General features: G+C 36.3%; 1 protein-coding gene across 1 annotated transcript in view; it reads left to right on the top strand.

Moving 5' to 3' along the window:
* Positions 1-19,766, top strand: part of CDH9 (cadherin 9, type 2 (T1-cadherin)) — a gene marked incomplete at its 5' end in the record, with an annotated part of 43,748 nt that overhangs the window by 20,042 nt on the left and 3,940 nt on the right. Inside the window, 6 exons of the mRNA XM_010019842.1 lie at positions 1,361-1,528; positions 5,876-6,063; positions 7,363-7,616; positions 8,934-9,070; positions 10,447-10,568; positions 19,552-19,683. Of these exons, the coding sequence (XP_010018144.1) occupies positions 1,361-1,528; positions 5,876-6,063; positions 7,363-7,616; positions 8,934-9,070; positions 10,447-10,568; positions 19,552-19,683 (1,001 nt within the window). The remainder of the gene's footprint in view (positions 1-1,360; positions 1,529-5,875; positions 6,064-7,362; positions 7,617-8,933; positions 9,071-10,446; positions 10,569-19,551; positions 19,684-19,766) is intronic.

The following is a 19,766-nucleotide window of genomic DNA, read 5'->3' as shown; positions in this document are numbered from 1 at the left end:
GCTCTTCCCCACTCCAGATACCTAATCCTAATGCACTTAGCAGGCATCACATTAGGTTTTTCCTCCATTTTATCAAAATTCTTCAACCTTGCAAAGCCACCACACTTCTAAATAATGAAAAGGTCTTCTGGGGTCTGGATCCTGTGAGGATGTAGGTCATTTCTCTGTTCAGGGTATGGGATTTTAAGTTTTTGTGCCTGAGGATCCTACTCTCTTTGTGTGCTGTACAAAATTCTGATACATTTAAATTACATTCATGAAATTCTTGAGATCAGACACCCAAAAAAAGATTTTCCAACACTAATTTTATGGTCTTGTCGAATTCTTTTGTTATATGTACCCCTAGATGATTTACAGTGGCCACCACTGGGTATTAAAATGTATGAGTTATTGAGGTCCAAAAGAATTAATCTAGAGCATATAAGAGTTCAGCCTGTGCTAAAATATCAAAGCCTCACCGGGACTGGAGGTTACATAATGTGTTAAAATAATAACTGGGCATGATAATGTCATGATTTAAGCCCAGATGGTAGCTTGGAACCACACAGCCACTCGCTCACTTCCCCCCTTTCTGGGGGGATGGGGAGGAGAATCGGAGGAATGTGACTCCTACGGGTTGAGATAACAGCACTCCAGTAACTAAGGTATAATACAGAACCACTACTGCTACCACCAATAATAATAATGCTAAGGGAAATAACAAGGGGAGAGGATACAATTGCTTGCCACCCGCTGACCAATACGCAGCCCGACCCGAGCAGCGATCTGGGCCTTCCGGGTAACTCCCCCCAGTTTCTATACTGGGCATGACGTGCTGTGGTATGGAATACCCCTTTGGCCAGTTCGGGTCAGGTGTCCTGCCTCTGCTTCCTCCCGGCTTCCCCTCCTCCCTGGCAGAGCATGAGACTGAGAAAGTCCTTCATCAGAGTACATATTACTTAGCAACAACTAAAAACTTTGGTGTTATCAGCTTTGTTCCCAGGCTGAAAGTCAAAACCACAGCACTTCACCAGCTACTAAGAAGGAGAAAAAATGACTGCTGTAGCTGAACCCAGGACAGATAACTAAAAAATTTCATTAATTCTACAAATACGTTTATATTTTTGTCATTAAAAGAATAATTATATTGATTTATTTGCACATCACAAACAGTGAATAATGTCTCTGTTACATTTAATTCCCCTTTTTCTTAAAATCACATTATATCAGCCATAGATCAAAAGGCTTATTGCAGTATACCTTGTGTTGATAGCTATGCATTAACATCTGCTTTTTTATGTACATCCATTTAAGAACACTGAAATTAAAGTGGGTAGTGCTCCGCCTACTTCACCTGTCTCTCCTTTTTCTCTCCTCCAAGGTATAATCAAGACTGCTTTGCCAGACATGAGCAGAGAAAACAGGGAACAGTATCAAGTGGTCATCCAGGCCAAAGACATGGGAGGCCAGATGGGAGGACTATCAGGGACCACAACTGTGAACATCACGCTGACTGATGTCAATGACAATCCACCTCGCTTCCCCCAGAGTACGGAGCATCTAATAGTTCTGCTGTTTTCCAAGATCCCCTCCAAAATCAGCTGTTCCAATGTCACTATCTGGGATCTTTTTTCTCCCCTTTTTTAAAGTATAAATAGATTCATGTAATGGTTTGGGTTGGAAGAGACCTTAAAGATCATCTAGTTCCAACACCCCTACCACAGGCAGGGACATCTTCCACTAGACCAGTTTGCTCAAAGCCCCATCCAACCTGGCCTTGAACACTTCCAGGGATGGGGCATCTACAGCTTCCATAGGCAGCCTGTTCCAGTGTCTCACAACTTTCATAGTAAAGAATTTCTTCCTAATGTCTAATCTAAATCTTCCCTCTTTCAGTTTAAAACCATTCCCCTTTGTCCTATCACTACATGCCATAGTAAAAAGTTCCTTTACAGATTTCTTGTAGGCCCTCTTTATGTATTGGAAGACTGTTATAAGGTCTCCCTGGAGCCTTCTCTTCCCCAGGCTGAACAAGCCCAACTATCTCTGCCTATCTTCATTGGAGAGGTGCTCCAGCTCTCTCATCAATTTTGTGGCCCTCTCCTGGACTTACTTAGGCAGATCCATGTCCCTCTTGTGTTGGGGTCTCTGGAGCTGAACACAGTACTGCAGGTAGTGTCTCACAAGGGAGTAGTAAAGGGGGAGAATCACCTCCCTCGACCTGCTGGCCATGCTCCTTTTGATGCAGCCCAGGATACTGTCGGCTTTCTCGGCTGCAAGAGCACACTGAAGCCAGCTTATGTTGAGCTTCCCGTCAACCAACACCCCCAAGTCCGTCTCCTCAGGGCTGCTCTTAATCCAGTCTCTACCCAGCTTGTATTTGTCCTTGGGATTGCCCCAAACCAGGGGCAGGACCTTGCACTTGGCCTTGTTGAACTTCATGAGGTCGGCATTGGCCCACCTCTTAAGCCTCATCCGTCTGGATGCCATCCTTTCCCTCCAGTGTGTTGACTACACCACACAGCTTGCACTCAATCCCATTGTCCAAGTTGCTGACAAAGGTGTTGAAGAGCAATGCTGGCCCACTGCTGTGTCTGTTTATGTGACAGCATTTTTAAGGCAAATGAGAATCCTCCACTTTTTTAATAGCAAAATATTTCTTAGAATGATAAACTTACTTCCCATTCTTACTGTGCTTACAGGAATGTGAATGGTAACAATAACCTAGGCTAACTTCAGGGACTTGAAAGCCTTTAAAGGAATTTAATTACAAAATATAGAGTTCCATTTTTGGAGATAATTTTAGTTCAACATTTTTAAGCAAGCAAATAGGTCAGCAAATCTTCTAAGGTACCACCTTGCAGAGTCGATCATGTGTTGTTCTCTGCTGGAAGTCTTAGCATTTGGTTTAGCTACTTGTGATCTGTGTTTAGCTCTTGATGTTGAAAGATTCTGGTAATCTAGACGAGTTTGACACAATTAAGTTTTTTAAAAATATCTCTATAGAATGAAAAGTGGCAAACAGAAAGCTGCACAATACAGAAAGCTTCTCAGTAATGTACTACATACTTTAATCCTAGGCCAGTCATTTAAATCCAATCCCAACCTGTTTTGATTAGTGCCTTATAACCTTTTGATGGGCTGCAGATAGAAGACATTTACAGCCTCACTTCAGTGCCTGCTGCTAAAATGTCCACATTATAAAATTTGAATTGCTTGTGAGCACTTATTAGGGATCTGACTGGCTCTCTTTAGTGAACAAACAGCTGATTTAGAAAACTCTCTCTGGGGCTTGAAGAAACTTGAAAAACACTTCAGTACAATGGCAATAAGTACACTCAGAATAGTATATAAAGGTCAACCTAGAAGAGATTTTTAAAAATATGAGAAAATTCTGACAGTGTTGAAGAAAGGATTTTAGAAATTGCATATATCTTTTTTTATCTCTGTTCATAACAGATTGCTTTTTAAAAAGAGAGGGTAGGGGAAGTACTGCAGTCCTCACAAAGAACATATAACTTGAATTCACAGAGTTTACTTGTTGAGAATCACCTTCACATGTCAAATTCAAACAACAATTTTTACCTGCCTTACTGTTTGATTTCAGGAGGGGATACTGCTTAAACATATATACTTGATATAACCATAATATTTTGCAAATAAGAATTCATGAACCTAAATTAAAACGCAGTGTAGCACATTGCATTATGAGCTCTGTTGCTGAATTAAATTTCAACACTTCCTAGGAAATCAAACATAAAGAAACATCTGGAGGTTTTGATTTCATCTTAGATTAGTTGTGAAGAGGGGCATACCTTCAAAGAACTATCTAGTTCTGGAAGTTTTCTCTTTCAAAAAATAATTATCTTCCATTTTCTCTTATGTGAGGCAACAATACATGAAAACGTAACTCAAAGCTGAGGGTGAATTGCAAATGCAAGCAACAGGAATTAATGTCAAGGTACAGAAGAACTCAAGATTGATTTTTTAGAGGTACAGAACAAAGGAAAATGGCAGTGGACTGCAAACTACTGGTTGTTCCAACTGCATTAAGAAGAAACAAATTTTCATTTTGTTTCTTGAAAGGAATTTTGGATAGTTAAAAGACACGCCTAAACTGAATTTAAATGGCACCATAATAAAAATCTCACAAAGTTTGAGTTCAATTGCACTCTAACCCAAATTAACCATCTAGCATGCTGAAATGTGTAACATTCACACAGCACCACAAAAATGAGGACTGCTTTCAGATGTAAAAGCACTAAAGACAGTTAGTTATTCTGGAATAAATCATAAGTAGCATCATTGAATCTGTTCTTACAGTATTTCTAGCTCACTGGCTGAACCCTTGAATTTGAGAAAGCCTTCAGACTTATGATTTAGCTCCCAGGAATACTAACTTTCATCTCATTTTCAGCCTGGTTTAAAGGAATAATATGCATTTTAGTCTGTGTGGATTGCAGCCAAACTGTCTACTGCTGAGTTTTCACTTACAACCTTGTAACAGCAAGTGCAATTTAGCATCAAGCATTAGCTTCCATTTTGTTATACATCTATTTAAACATGAGGCATTTACACTGACACTCTTTTGTATTTAGTCTGTACAGTTGATGATGGAAACTCCTTCAGAACTTAGACTTTTGGTTTATTCATTGAACTTAAAAGGAACTTTCAGGACCCTATAAGTGTCTTTAAAGAAAACAAAGGACATGTAAATACAGGAAATAGGCTGGCTGCAAGAAAGACACTTGACTGTAATTCACTACAGGCCAAAACAATTTATACATCTTCTTACTAGACCCTTCAAATAAGGATTGCAAATTTTAACACATGACAATTTTGTCAGACTCTAAAGGTTTTTTTCCAATCCTACGAGTTCATTCAGTAAATTAAAATTAACTTACATGAGAAAACAGATTTAAAGAAACATCAGATTCTGGAATGTCACATGCAAAATACTGAATATATCAGTTTGGGTTTTGTGGGTTTTATTACATTTTCTTGGTAGCAAATAACTGAAAGTTTTGATTTAGAAACATTTGTGTCTTGCTAGTGATAAAAGATCTTCATTGTCTAGTTCTGGCTAGTCAAGAAAACTATTTGGTTAATAATTTTTCTGCAACAGCATGTCTTTATAATTAGATTTTTATTGCATATGTTGTCAGAAAATACATACACATTCAGGTTTTTTTTGTCTATAATCAGATTTCTTTCTAGCAAAGCCTGATTATAAAAACATTAAATGAAATCAACCATTGAAAGAGCACAAAAAGTACATGTAGAGTAAATTAAAAAAAATCTAAATGAATCTCCATTGCAATTAACTATAGCAATTAACATCAACATGTATCCACATGCTTTTTATCATGACTCTTTAGTATGTATTACCAATAATGGATGAATGAATTACTTTCACAGAGAACACCTACAAATCTTGAATATATTTTTTCAAAAGAATAAAAGAAAGCCTATTCTATTTTATTCTCTTTCAAAAAAATCCACACTGGTTTCTACAAATCTTGTGCCCTGAGAAAACAAAACAAAATCTCTTACTATTTCTAAATATATATATAGAAACACTTCTAGAAAGCAGATAAATATACATATATGTATAGAGTTAAATAATCAAGGTTAGAACTGGTACCCCCCAACAACAACAATAACAAACCATTAAAAGCACAGTAGTAAATGGCTTTGAAGAATCACTTAACAGTTTTGTGACAGTTTGTCAATCAACTTCAAACTCTGTTTTAAAGCTTAGTGTCATGACTAACAACATTTCTCTTACAGTGTTTCAAACTTCAAATTACTTAAAAAATCAGGTGAAACAGAAAATATTTTTTATTCAAACGACAAAGCTTCTCAGAACAATAAATACTTGATTTTGCTCTTCTAGGTACCTACCAGTTCAGCTCTCCTGAGTCTGCACCACCTGGGACTCATCTTGGCAGAATTAAAGCCAATGACCCTGATGTGGGTGAAAATGCAGAGATTGAGTATAGCATCTCCAACGGGGATGGATCAGACATGTTTGATATCGTCACTGACAAGGACACACAGGAAGGGATTATAACTGTCAAAAAGGTTCATTTTTTCTCCTTCTCTATGAAATTAGCTCTCCAGATGTTACAGTTATTTTTCTTTTTCCAGGGGAAGGAAGGGTAGATTTCACAAGGGGTCAGGATGCCAAGGAGTTATGGTATTAGTTTTGTCCCTCTCTTTCTTCAGTATCTGTTATTTTCGAGTCTCGGGGGAAATTTACTGGCATGTCATTTCACATACAGCAATATTTCAGTTGCTACTGTCTGTTCAGTATATATACTCTCACACACAGTACTTTCAAATTAGGGCTGTGAAAACCTGGAGGGGTTCAGTACACCGTGGGGTTTGCCAGCTCACTGCTGCTGTAAGCCTCACAAGGCTTGGAGGCTCAGCTGAAGTTTGATGAACTTACACCCCCAAGGCTAAACTGTCCCTCTTTAATTTGTCCAACAGTCTAGTGTCTCTAGTACATAAAATCTGTCTTGGTTTAAGTCCAACCTTTGTGAAACACAGTGTAACATATTATGTCAATGGAAGTCCGAAGAAATTTAATTTGAAATACTATCACTGACAGATTTATTGGTTACTTTTTTAATGTTTAGACTGTTAAACTCTGAACACTATTTTTGGTTCTATTCTTACTGAATGTATCAGTAACAATTGATATCTACATATATATCTCTCTAATATAGATTTATACACATATATTTGGAAAAATGCATATATTTATGTATATTCATGTGTGTGCATATGAGTTTATATATCAATATGCATATATGGGTATGCATAATATAAATGTCACACAAATTGGAAATCAGACTTTGTATTTTTTCTTTTCACTCTGGAATATGGAGGCCAAAGACAGGTCTGGGTTGTTTCTGATGCAACATAGACAAAGGTAAATGGTAATGGGAGAGGAGTAAGTAAAAGAGAAACAGAACAGAGAGCATTTAAGAGCTGGGATAGTTGTTCTTGTTCCTACCAATGACACAAGACAAGTAAGACCTTTAGCAGCTCCCACTGTAGACTGAGTTCAACTTCCCTTTTTCTTTCTCTCTTTCTATTTTTCTATGGGTTTGTTTTCTATGGGTTCTCCTGGTTTTCAAGGAATCTGAACAAGTAGTAGGCAGAAGGATCATAATCGCCTTGCAGGTCTATAATACTCCCTATTGTTATCATAGCCAGAATACATCCTAATATACTCCATCTTCACTAAGATGAATTTAATTTTAGAGCTTTTGCTCCTAATAATGCCTACACTTCTCATTCAGCATTACAAAACTGACTCAATTTTCTTGTAAAGTGATGTAATTTTCTTTATTATTGTTATTTGCTCCCCAGCATCTGGATTTTGAAAGTAAGATGTTATATACCTTAAGAGTGGAAGCCACCAACACTCATCCTGATCCTCGTTTTCTTCAGCTGGGGCCATTTAAGGACACAGCTTTGCTCAAAATTTCTGTGGAAGACATAGATGAACCTCCAGTGTTCAGCAGACCCTGGTATTTAATAGAGGTAGATGAAGATGCTAAGGAAGGAAGCATTATTGGACAAGTTGTAGCCCAAGATCCGGATATAACAAAGAATGCTATAAAGTAAGCCATTACATAATATAAAATGCTTTAGCTGCTGGTCAGGTCTCATGTGCAAAGCATAATGAGAATGCAGTGTAACAGGGGGCCACTCAAGTAACGAAGCTCATAGGGGCTGCAGAAAAGTGTCACACAGAGAAATATCTGTGGGAACTTGTGAAGGCAAACACAGTTAACAGTGCAAGGTATGCTTTTGAAGGCCAGCGGATAGTCAACAGGTAAAACAAAAGGAGAGGTTAGCAATTAACTCGCATCTGTTCTAGTACTTCCACCAACTTTTCATAAGATTATGATTTTATACCACGTTTCCAGTGGCAAACATATGTAACATACTCAAAATGGTGGTGTATTTCTACACTCCCTGCTGGTTGTTAACAGTCAGCCTTCTGTACCTTCATAATGCCCTAGACATAACATTGTCTACCATGTTTCACTGTTTAACTATTTAATTATCACATTATATTAAATAAGAAATGTTTGCAAGAAAGTCATAACAATTACAGGTAAGAGTTTAGTGTCATGAAATTGCTGTAATTGTCAGCCATCTGTTATTATTATGTGCAATGACAAACACAGAACTGAAGTTCGTGTATTTACCATGCGACTAATTATGAAACCTGATTTCTGCACTTCTGAACAAGCCTGTTATGTCCTGCAGCAGTACAGTTTGAGGTAGGAGGTGTGAGAGGAGGAAGTAAAAATATTTTTAAGTAATCTATGTATAAAATCTCAACTTAACCTGGTACTGACTGCTAACTAGTAGATTAATTAAAACACACATGTAAAACAAGTTTTTCTTTGCTGGGAAAAATAAAAGCAAAAAGCAAGTGACATAAAATAAGATTTTAAGAATTTTTATCTTAAACAACAACTAATCCAAAGATTTTTCTGGTGATTTTGATGGTCCTTGTGACATCTTGAAAATATCTTATGGTAAATTGATACTTAATTGTATTTGTAATATGTGTCCTTTCATGACATGTTTCTCCCAGAAACAATCAATTCACAAAAAAGTTACCTGAGAATGTTCACTTTTAGTTGTTACTCCAGTATTCACTTTATCAGCTAAAACACAATTTCAAATATGAATCTAACAAACTGCCCACATAAATAGTTTGCTCTTCATTCTGCTTACTACTCTTAAAAAATTGTTTCTAGTATTTGTAAACTCCTCAGGCAGCTACAGGAAAGCGTAGGTTAATTCTAAAAGACCACAGTTCTTAACCACAGATAAAATTAGAAAAATTTAGAGGTGGCTCTGAGCTAAACTAGAGGCCGTAACAGGAGATAGTGATGCTCAATTGTATGGTATCTTGACAGATACTCTGTGGATCGACACACTGACCTTGACAGAGTATTCAACATCTATTCAGGAAATGGATCCTTATTCATCTCAAAGCCACTTGACCGGGAAGAAACTCCCTGGCACAACATCTCTGTCATAGCAACAGAAATCAGTAAGTTGCAGATCATCTATCTCAGTAGAACTGAGGACTGAAATTCTACAGTATCTATGATTTATCTTGTTTCATTAGTTCTGCTCTTATTAAGATATCAGTAGACAGAGCATCTTTAAATGCATATCTAAAAGTTCAATTTACTACTTTGGGACTATCTTTGCCCATTTATGAAAGGACAATTAGGAGTTTTTGGCCTCAACAAAACCATGTATAGTATATGTTAGACAAGGTAACTGGTTCCCTGAGAATTCCCATCTAATAATTTCATTCAAAGTGATGTTCTGACTTTATCCTAAGCTAAGTCTTTGGAAAAATCCTTGGAAAAAAAATATGTCAGTGACAGATATATAACACATTTTCAGAATTAGCAGTGTAACCAGGAGAAGAAATTATTCTTTACCTCAATTGCTTTATCTCAGAAAATGGCTTCATTTGAAGACAGAACTAGAGGAAATTCTCTCTACTCCATGTCTGAAACAAACCCTGGCCCTGAGTATTTCGTCTGGATTCTTTACTGTTCAGTTGGGCCCTTTTGAAAGATTTGGATGTCTCTTTTTTTTTTTTTCCTTCCAACCGGTAACAGTCATCAGAGGGGAAACAGACACACTGATTTTAGGGAACAACTTTTCTCTCTTCCTTCATTCTCCCTACAGACTGCCCAGAAGTTTATGTGCTCAATGGTCTGGGGGTCAGCTAATATGGAGAGATTAATTATATCTCCATTTTCAGAAAGACTGATGTGCACCCTCAAAAATACTTTTTCATTGTTTGGTCAAATATGGTCTCCATTTTTGATGTGTGTACTATGAGACTAATCTCCAGTGAGAGCTTGACCCTGGAGGTCAAGTTGTAAAAACCAGTGGATGATAACATCTACATACCTTCTTTTTTGTTTGGGTTTTTTTTTTTTTTTACACCTTGGGGAGAAAGGACAACTTTGGTTTGCTGGTTTTGAGGTCTTTTGTGTGTTGTTGTTGACCAGCACTGTTTAACTCGTTTACTGATTTGAACAAGTTAATGTTCTTGACAGCTTGACATCAGGAAACAGCTTTTGTAATGAATAATTTACTGTACTGACATATGGAATACAAGTCAATAATAGCTCAGTGACCTGTTTTTAATACAAATCAATTTATATATTTCATATTATTTCAAAATATATATACTGAAATAGAATAATTTGTTTCAAGTATAAATAGTGCTTCCATGCATATAGAATGTATGTCAGTAGAACGTGAATTATAATTGGTTTAGTATAATCAAGAAAAATAAATATTTATAATGTCTATTGGAAAAAATATATTGGATAATTTCAGTTCTTTTCATAGACTGTAAAGCTTTCTATTGTAATATAAATAATTTTCTTGTTTCAGATAATCCTAAACAAAGTAGCCAGATACCTGTCTTCATCCGGATTTTAGACATAAATGATCATGCACCAGAATTTTCCAAATACTATGAAACATTTGTTTGTGAAAATGCAAAAGCAGGACAGGTAAATGAATACTTATGTTACTGAAGAACTTGTAATGAAACTATCCTGGAATACCATCTTGAAGACTTCAGCATATCTTAATTTGAACAACGGCAAACCAACGCAGCCTCTAACCCCTACCTTCTACACAAACTACCAGTTGATTAAAAAAAGGAGGAGATAAAAGATGCAACATTTTACCCTAGTCTAATAACATAGCATATAATACAAAATTGTAGTTTAAGAGTTTTTTCATTCCTAGTATCAGAAAATATTTTTCAGAACTATTTAGGCATAATACTAAAAAACCCCTTATACTGTTTGATAATTACATTTATTTCTGGATTTTTTTCAAAACCGTAGTTAATATAGCCACACCTTCAAGTACACAAACCAGGAATATCTTTTATTATGCTTCGGTAAAGATGTGAAAAATAAACTTTTACATTTTACAAAAATGAAAAATAATGTAACTGTTTCCATTGTAAGTTAAACTTCAGTTTGGAATTGGGTTGAATTTGGTCAAAGTTCACGTATATCCCTTTTTAAACTATCTCATCATAATCTAAAAAGACAATAACAAGTATTGTAGAGAAATTGAAGTGATAATTTTGAACTGAGAAAGGAGGCAAATCAACGGAACTCAGAGCCAGGATACTACATGAATCTTTTAATATTGCTGACATTACAACTAACATTTATGCTAAAGCCAGTCAGCCTTTCAGTTTTAAATCCTGTGAAGAAAGATGTAAGTTTTGCTGATTTTTAATTCTGTATTTGTGAAAGAACTGGATTTAATAGGAGATTGGGTACCTTGAGATTGCCTTTCAAGAATGAGCCAAAGTTCATAGACTCCAAATAGATGCATTTTTGAGTAGAAGAAAAGTCTTGAGATCATTATTTTTGCTAGCACAAATTAGAGTGAGTTCCTACTGTAGTGCAGAAAGGCCAGGGTGGAGCCTTAAACTCATCTTAGGTCTGTCCTTGTGCCTCACTGGTTTTATGCTGACATCATCCAACTGAATTCATGGAAAGTACATAGAAAGGATCAGAATGTGGGACGTTTTGTTTGTCCTTAGAGCATAATGACCATACAACACTCAAAAGCTTTTCAGGGCTGGGGCATATGGATACCCATCAGGAAGCGTGGTCATCATTTACCTTGGTTTCTGACCAGTGTTGTATTCAACATAGTCAGGGGCCTGCACTAAAAGTAACATAGATGGTGTCTGAGATGAGTCTAGAATTTCAGGTCATGCAGAATTCTAGACAGATCAATAAAATGCCATTTACCAGTTGCAATTCAAATGATGTTTTATGAATGGTTTAACTTTAAAAAAAAAGAGAGAGACCAAAATAGGGAGAAAAAGAGTATACAGTGGATTGTTGGAGTTGCATTCAATTCTACTTATTTTTTGTTCATTGCACCTAATACTGGAATTTAGGTAAGTAGGTTTGAAAGACAGGAGATACTTTGAGTGAAATCACTTGGCTTTGGACAGGTACTTGACCATTCTTTTAATTATTTTTTAAATAAAGTCTTACTAATTTTTATGCAAATGACATAAATAGAGTCAGGAGAGAGAGGATATGCATATCAAAGGCTGTGATGAATTAAAACCATGGAAAAAATTATAATACCAGAAAAATTAACAAAGAACATTTTTCAGAACAACTGGAGTTTATGATTAGAACATGGTGTCTTAACAGTGACATAAGTTGTCACATAAGAATACAGTTCAAGCCTTATAGAATGAGAAAAATTTCCCTAAATTTCCATTTATTGTACCCTCATAGTTTTGTTTTGTGATTTATAAGCTGTTTTTCCAAGTGGACTACATGCAGATAATTCTAGCCATTAATTTCAAAGAGCTGGCATATCAACTAAATTCTACCTGTGAAAAAAATCTCTTTGAACAAAATGAAATTCAGACAAATAAATCTTAAAATTTCAGTATCTTAACTGATAACAAGGTGAGCCATGTACTTTAATTTCATAACACAAAGAAAGGTTCTAAAGCTTACAAATGAAAATTTCATTGAAATTAATCATGTGCAATTTTATCAACCCGCAAACAGAGGTTTAGTCATATATTTGAGCCAAGTTTAATCCAGGCATACTGCTTGTCAGTTTCCTTAACCCAATTTCCGCCTAGTCTAGCATACTTGATGAAATATCTATTAATATATAAAATTTCATTTACCTTTCTGGTAAATTCTGTGCTTTTGTAACAACAGAGATGGCAGAGGCCCATTAGGTAGGTGTATTGATGTTCAGATCTCCTTTATATCTGGCTACGAATGTAATTTCAGGAACTGTTTTCCTTAATTGGAAAAATTCACAAAAATACTACAATGAGAGTGTCCACAAAGTGTAGCTGCAGGAGAATGAGACATCCAGACTGTTCTATCTGTTAAAAATCTGATTCCTTAAAATAGGCATCTGAGTTCATATCTGGACATTTAGATATAGTTGATTAAGTATTTCAGAAAAGAAATTACCTTCCGTACATAAGACTACTTTTATTTTGGTCTCTAAAAATAGCAGTGAATATAGATGTACAAACTTGAATATTTTGGCCAAGGATGCTAAGTTCTAGTTAGCCTGTATCACTCCTGTTTAGCGGTCCCCCTATAATACAATAAAGATACAGAATTATGCTATGTCCATTTAGTACTACTCCTTATTTTAACAATCACCTAAAGCAATTGTCTTACTAGAATCATTATTGTTTCTTGACACATCACGGCAGTGCTTCTACCTCTGAAGCCCATAGCAGGAAAGCCAGACTGAAAAGATAAATGTATTTAGTTAATTTTTCAGATTTCTTATTTTAAAACAGGCCTAGCTATTAATCACACCACTCTCTAAATCTCAGGTGCCTCAGGAGTCAGTCAGAATGATCAAATATTGCTCTCTGCCATCAAGTGTCATTACTCATTCTCAACATCAGCTGATGTTAGAGGCTGCATTTTTTGTTCATCAGGTAACGTTAAGAGGGTCAGAGGAAAGAAAACACTCCAGATTCTTTCCTCTTCCCCTGCCACTCTTTTGCCTCCGAGCAACAATGTTATGACTGGGGAGAAACATTATCACTAGAGGTGTATAAATAACTACATTCATTAGGCTGGAACAGATTTGTCACCATGCGAGTCCTGGCTAAAGAGAAGTATGCTGCAGCCTTCCTTTCAAACAATTTAGAAATCCCTCATCCTTTGATGGCATGCTAGATCCCCAGGGACTGTTGTGGGGAAGGCTCTCATACAAGTTCTCTCATGCTCTTGCCAGGGAATTAATTGGGTCTTTTTTACTGGATTAGAGGATGAGTCCTCTCCATGGAAACCGGGAAGATTTACGTGAAAAGGAGACTGATTTAACTGAACAAATAGCTAGTAACAATTCAGCTAATTTCAACACCCATCAATAATAATATTTAAGAAAATAACCTGTGTCACTTTTTTTGCTTTTAAACTATATTCTTTCCTGCCATACAGGGATTCTCAGACATCAGAACAGAGAAAAATTTTGCTTCCTTCTTCAGAAAGCTGGCAGATTTTTCTTTTCGTTAGTCTTCATACCCCCTCCTTTTTTCAGATGGAGCAGAAGGAGATCACATTTTTCACATGGCCATTGTTAATTTTCAGTTACGAGTTGTTGCTCCATTGTAGCTGCCTTCTCTAGGTAGAAACCTGTTGGCTTCATTTAGTCAGAGACCCATGCTAACGAAGTCTGTCTTTTGAAGTAAGAACTGAAGTTCAAGGGAGAATTTTTCGACTTCTGGTTAAGCATTCAGTTCTGCTTTAACAGTGCCAACGCATTTGTGGAACAGAGCCAAGACTTGAAAACCAAACTGTTTCGCAGTACCAAACATTAAACTTTATTAAATGGTAGACATTTTAGAATACTTCTTAAGACATAAAGCATCAAGATCAAAGGTTTATTCAAGCTTACATATATGTGACGGAGACTGCTTTCTGCAGTTGGCACTATACAGATGCATATGCTAAAATTGTGCCTGAACATGTTTGATCACTCAAGCCACAAAATGACAAACACAGTCCTCCAGTGACAGCTGGATTGATTTTGAAACACTCCTATGAGGGGACATTTGAACTATATTATTATTTTACTCATAGAGTAATGTAGCCATTTCAAAATCTTCTACAAAAATCTTTATCCTGCCCACTTACACTGTGTTGTGTTCTTAATACGTTCAAGATTAGTGAGAGATTTGCCCTAACAGATCATACAGGCAGGAAAAGAGTTAAGAGCAAGAAAGGATAGAATAAACACAAAGTTGCTCTTCAACTATTCCCTCAAAGCATTTCCACACTACCATGTTCTGATGCCTAGCAAAAGCACGGTCTCTCTCACAATATGTTTTTTTCATAGTTTATTGTAGAAAAAGTAGTGAGGTCTTTTCAGATTCCTTGAGATATATTTATAGCACAAAGCAAGTTCAATAAACTTTAAAAATGACAAAGCCAATGCTGTGAGATCCAGGATTTGTTCTGCTCTCTCCTGTACCACTTCTGAAAAAAGTGTCAGACAAAAACAAACAGGAAAATATCTCAAATATTCCTAGTAACATTTTTTAAGTTTTATCTCAGAAGCAGCTGAAAGTAGACAAATGACATTTGAGAATTTCTCTGTTGTACAATATCTAGGTTTAACTAAGAGCATAATATAACAAGAACTGATTCAAGTGGATTGAAGGTCTACTGCTCTGCATATCTATAATCACATACAAGAAACAACAAAATTCAGCAGCTTAACAACATCTGTCTCCAGTGGTCTTACTTCTCTGAGATTGGAAATATGATTTTCATGTTATGTGACAACTACGTTATTTTAAAACTTCAAAAAGGCATTGTCAACAAAACCAGACAATCTTTAAATTCCTATGAAAGTAACATTATTTCTCATTGTATTATTTATAGTGAGTTTTAAACAAAGGAATTTTGAAAAAAAAGAGAAGCTTAAAAGTATGATAGCAACCACTGATATGCTGCTGTTTTAAAAAGAAGCAGCAGCAGATTATATGACATACATTGTATTTGTCTCAAATCTTGTTTTATTAGTAGGAGTTTTCAATCAGAAAACACATCTGTCTACCCAGAGACCTCATCTTGTTCAGCTTTCTCCAATGAACCTTTCAAGAATGTCTGAAGCATGTTGCTGTGTTTTTAAATTGTGTACCCTGGATCCAGCGTGCAACGGTAGTTTATTCACATGACATGCCAAGCTAGCACAGCCTGAAAAGCCCATCTTAGAAGTGGCTAGCTGGTGCTGAACTCTATACTTTTAAAAGGTGCACTACTAGCTTAACATTTACTTTAATGTTTACTATATTCCTTTTAGAGGCAGTCTCAAGTCTGAGCCCAGCCCAAGTCTCCTACTTGTGCAGTTCTCTGTGTCCACAAATGTAGCCTCAGAAACAGTAAAGGCATGCTCTGAAGTGCACAGGGACCCTTGTTATTTCAGAATGGCTCCACCTAACTTTTACTCCCTTTCTATCTTCAAAACAGCTTGAAGAAAACTGGAGAGCAGGCTACGTCTAGGGATGTACCAGGTATATATAAGGAATCCATTACTAGGCAATCTACTCATCCCCAATAATTTTTTCAAAGATGAGTATGGATAACAGTAATATAGCCCAAACATAAGCTACAATCACAATTTTGACTGTGGCCTTAAAAATGTCATGGCCTTAAAAATACAGTATCCAGGAGAAAAAACAAACAAACAAAAACCAGAAAACAAACACCACCCTCACACCCCCAAACCAGTGTTATAATCAAACCATTTCCATATTTGACAAAATTATACCAATGGGAAATAGGTCCAACCGCCTTAACAGAATCTCTGGGTTCATCATGAAAGAAATTCTTCAAGACATCTTTCCAGTGGGAGTAATTCTTCATTCACAACTCATCTTACATTGTAGAGCTGCTACAACCAGTTTGTCCTGAGTGCAAAAGAGAAAACTAAAGTTTAAACTTTCAGCACCCTCAAAATCAAATGACCCCTAAAAACTTGAACTTTCTCAATAAGATCTACTCAGCTGTATGTGACTGTAACTGCACGTGAAGTGCACAACCCTCAAAATAATGATAATAATACTATATTTTCCAAATTGTGCTCATTCACATGGGAAACTATGGAAGAAAGAAAAACATTGGAATTTTTTTATCTTCTCTAAGCCTGATATGTGTGAAATATATTTGAGTAAAAGGCGATTTCTTGAAATAACTCTTTCCTCATAAAGCTTACATTGTCAGAGATCTTTCTCTGAACTCCTGGTGAAAAGAGATCATAACTGAATGTCCATAACTACTTCAAGAAGGGAACATGGAAGTACAAAATGTATATTAAACAGTACTATATTTTTTCATATAACTGTAATACTTGAAATAAGAATAGCCACATCTCTTTCATTTCTGCAGCGTTTCTGTCCTTAACATCATTCTTCTTTATTTACAGTTGTATAACTGGAAAAAAAAAAACTTAATTAGATAACAATTCTAATTTTCTTTTACCTATTCATCATTTGGGAAAATTCACCTGAAATCATCTTTTCTTATTGTTCTTTTATTCTCCCATCTTTCCTTGTGAAAGAACATCTGGTTCTCAATTTATGCAGCGAATAGAGCAGGTAATAAGTTTTGGGGGGTTTGTTTGGTCGGTTTTTTTCTTCTTCTTCAGTAAGTTTTCAATGTAATTAGATTCCTCTATGCTTGCTATAATTCTCCTCCTTCATGTGTTTTGCACATAAAAGGAATCAAATACAGATCCTACAAACATCCCACTGATTACATCTCAAAAAGCCCTAAGATACACAACTGCTATTTCTGGTAGCTATTATATGAGGATATTTTCTCCTTAAGTTTTTCAGCAAGTAATTGCTCAAATGTTGTCACTTATTTTACCTCTCTGATACTTTTACAATTTTTCTGTCTTTTTGAATGTGTAAAAATGTGAGAGAAAAAATTTCTTGTTTCGATTTGGTATTTTAGTCCTATCAGATTTTTTTTTTTTTTGGTAGCAATATTAAATTCTTGCATTAAACAATGCAAAACCAAAATCAGCACCATCCTGGTCTTGCTCTCTGTATTGCCACTCTTAGAGGCAGATTACAGCAAAGACAAAACCAATGGGACATTGGAAAAATGTCATACATACTGAAGAGTCTACTTTGCCATAAACAGGGATTTGGCTAATACTGGGAAACCAAAAAAAAATTAAAATATGTAAAATAAATCTAAAGAGCGATGATCATCAAATGCTTGGAAAAATGAAGAGACCTTCATATATAGATATTATTATAACCATATTTTGAAAAACTGCATAATCCTGCCTTCAGTATAGTCACATCATCTTGTACATGGCTGATATTCACAAATTACCTTCGAAGTCCTTAATATGTCTCAATTTTTTTTAATAACAACTTGATTTTATTAGCTTTAATAAAACTATTCCAAAATTAACTAGAAAAAAAATGGGCCAAATACTCATTGTGCAGTACAGGACTAGCAGCAGCAGTTTTCTGAATGATACAGTAAGAAAAACACTTCAGTATTTTTGGGAGTCCCGTAATTATGTTTCTCTAGTACAGAGTTTCATCCAGAGAGAAGCTGAACACCCTCCAAAATTTAACTGTATCCTCAAGTCCCACTCAAGCCGATGCTCAGAGAAAGTACATAAGGAAAAGGCATTCTTTACTTGATTGCTGCAAAGCTTAAAAATTATATTACTTGTCAATTACTGTATTTCTTGAAGAAGTCATGCTGTAACATCATGCTGGAAACATCAGAAAAACAAGCCTTGAAGTCTTTGATAACAAGTGGCTTTGATGTCTGTGGGATTTCAAGACACCCTACATACAGGAAACACTCAAAAACTCAAGACAGGCATTAACACTCTCATGGCTTTGAAAGAAACAAGTATGACTGTTGATATCTTTCTGCCTTAAAACTTAGGTGTCATAGGGACTCAGCTGTACTGAGTTGCAGCATCCTCAGCTGAAGCTTATTCCCATTCTTATGCCACCAACCTTTGTCATATTGTGATTGAATGCAAACATGTCCTTGTAAGCCAAGGTGGACTATGAGTCACTCTCCAGTGCGATACCCACTAAGGAGTGTAACGGACATAGCAGTCATTTATATGTCTCATTGGAGTTATTACATGCAACCTGGAGTGGTGTTATCTGCTGCAAGTCATTTCACAAATCACAGCTATTCCCAGGTATTTCCCTCCTCAGTTCTGCAGCTGTTTTTCTTAGCCTCACTCTAGCAGCAGATAGACAGAAGTCAAATTGCTAGCATATATGCATGTCTATATATACACGAGTACATATCTCTACACATGTTTTAATGCAAAAGGAAAGCCTGTGTAATCCAGAAGTACTATTGAAGCCTCTTTTTTTAAGTCCACTCTACTCTGACCCTATGATGGCACCATTATCACTCCTTCCCAGCTGAGTGGCCTTGTTAGGGCAGCTATAATGCTCCACAGACAGAGGTTTCAATTTAGGAGGGAGTAAAGCATCTCTTTTTATTACCTCAGGAGAACCAGGAATCCTGCCAGTGTACTACTCCAGTTTATTGCCAAGAGCAGATGAGGTAGACGGGGAATTAGACCCACTTAACAACTGGTTTATACACTGCTCTGTGTCATTGCTACATGAGGCCACAGGAGGTTTATGGCTTATTCACAAGGGCAATTGTTTCTGTATCACTGCAATATACTGAGTAAAAATCAAAGCACAGGGCTGTCTTGCAGTGAAACTGGTCCCTTTTTCATCCTCCTGTATGTGTTTAAACAATAAACTAACAGTTTGCTTACTGTAACCTCTTCTGTGTTTATGTGGGGTGAATTTGGCTTAGGATATCAGTTTGTGTCTTCACACAGAGATTCGCTGGATTTTTACTGGACATGAAAAGCAGGGACTTAATTTCAAACACAAGATTTCTAAAATAGCATGAAATGTTTTCTTTATAGCTAATACAAACTGTGAGTGCAGTTGACAAAGATGAGCCTCCTCGAGGACATAAATTTTTCTTTGAGTTGGTGCCAGAATTTGCTGTTCATCCGAACTTCTCCATTGTAGACAACAAAGGTAACTGCTCACCAGTACCATTCTCCTCCTTCCCCCAGCCCCAATACCACGTAATACTTCACCTAGCAACATTTATTGATTTCTGCTTTTCCGTTCT

This window comes from Nestor notabilis, unplaced genomic scaffold (assembly GCF_000696875.1).
Source record: "Nestor notabilis isolate BGI_N333 unplaced genomic scaffold, ASM69687v1 scaffold10610, whole genome shotgun sequence".
In the NCBI taxonomy this organism is placed as follows: Eukaryota; Metazoa; Chordata; class Aves; order Psittaciformes; family Psittacidae; genus Nestor; species Nestor notabilis.
This window is presented reverse-complemented; position numbering and strand designations above follow the sequence as displayed.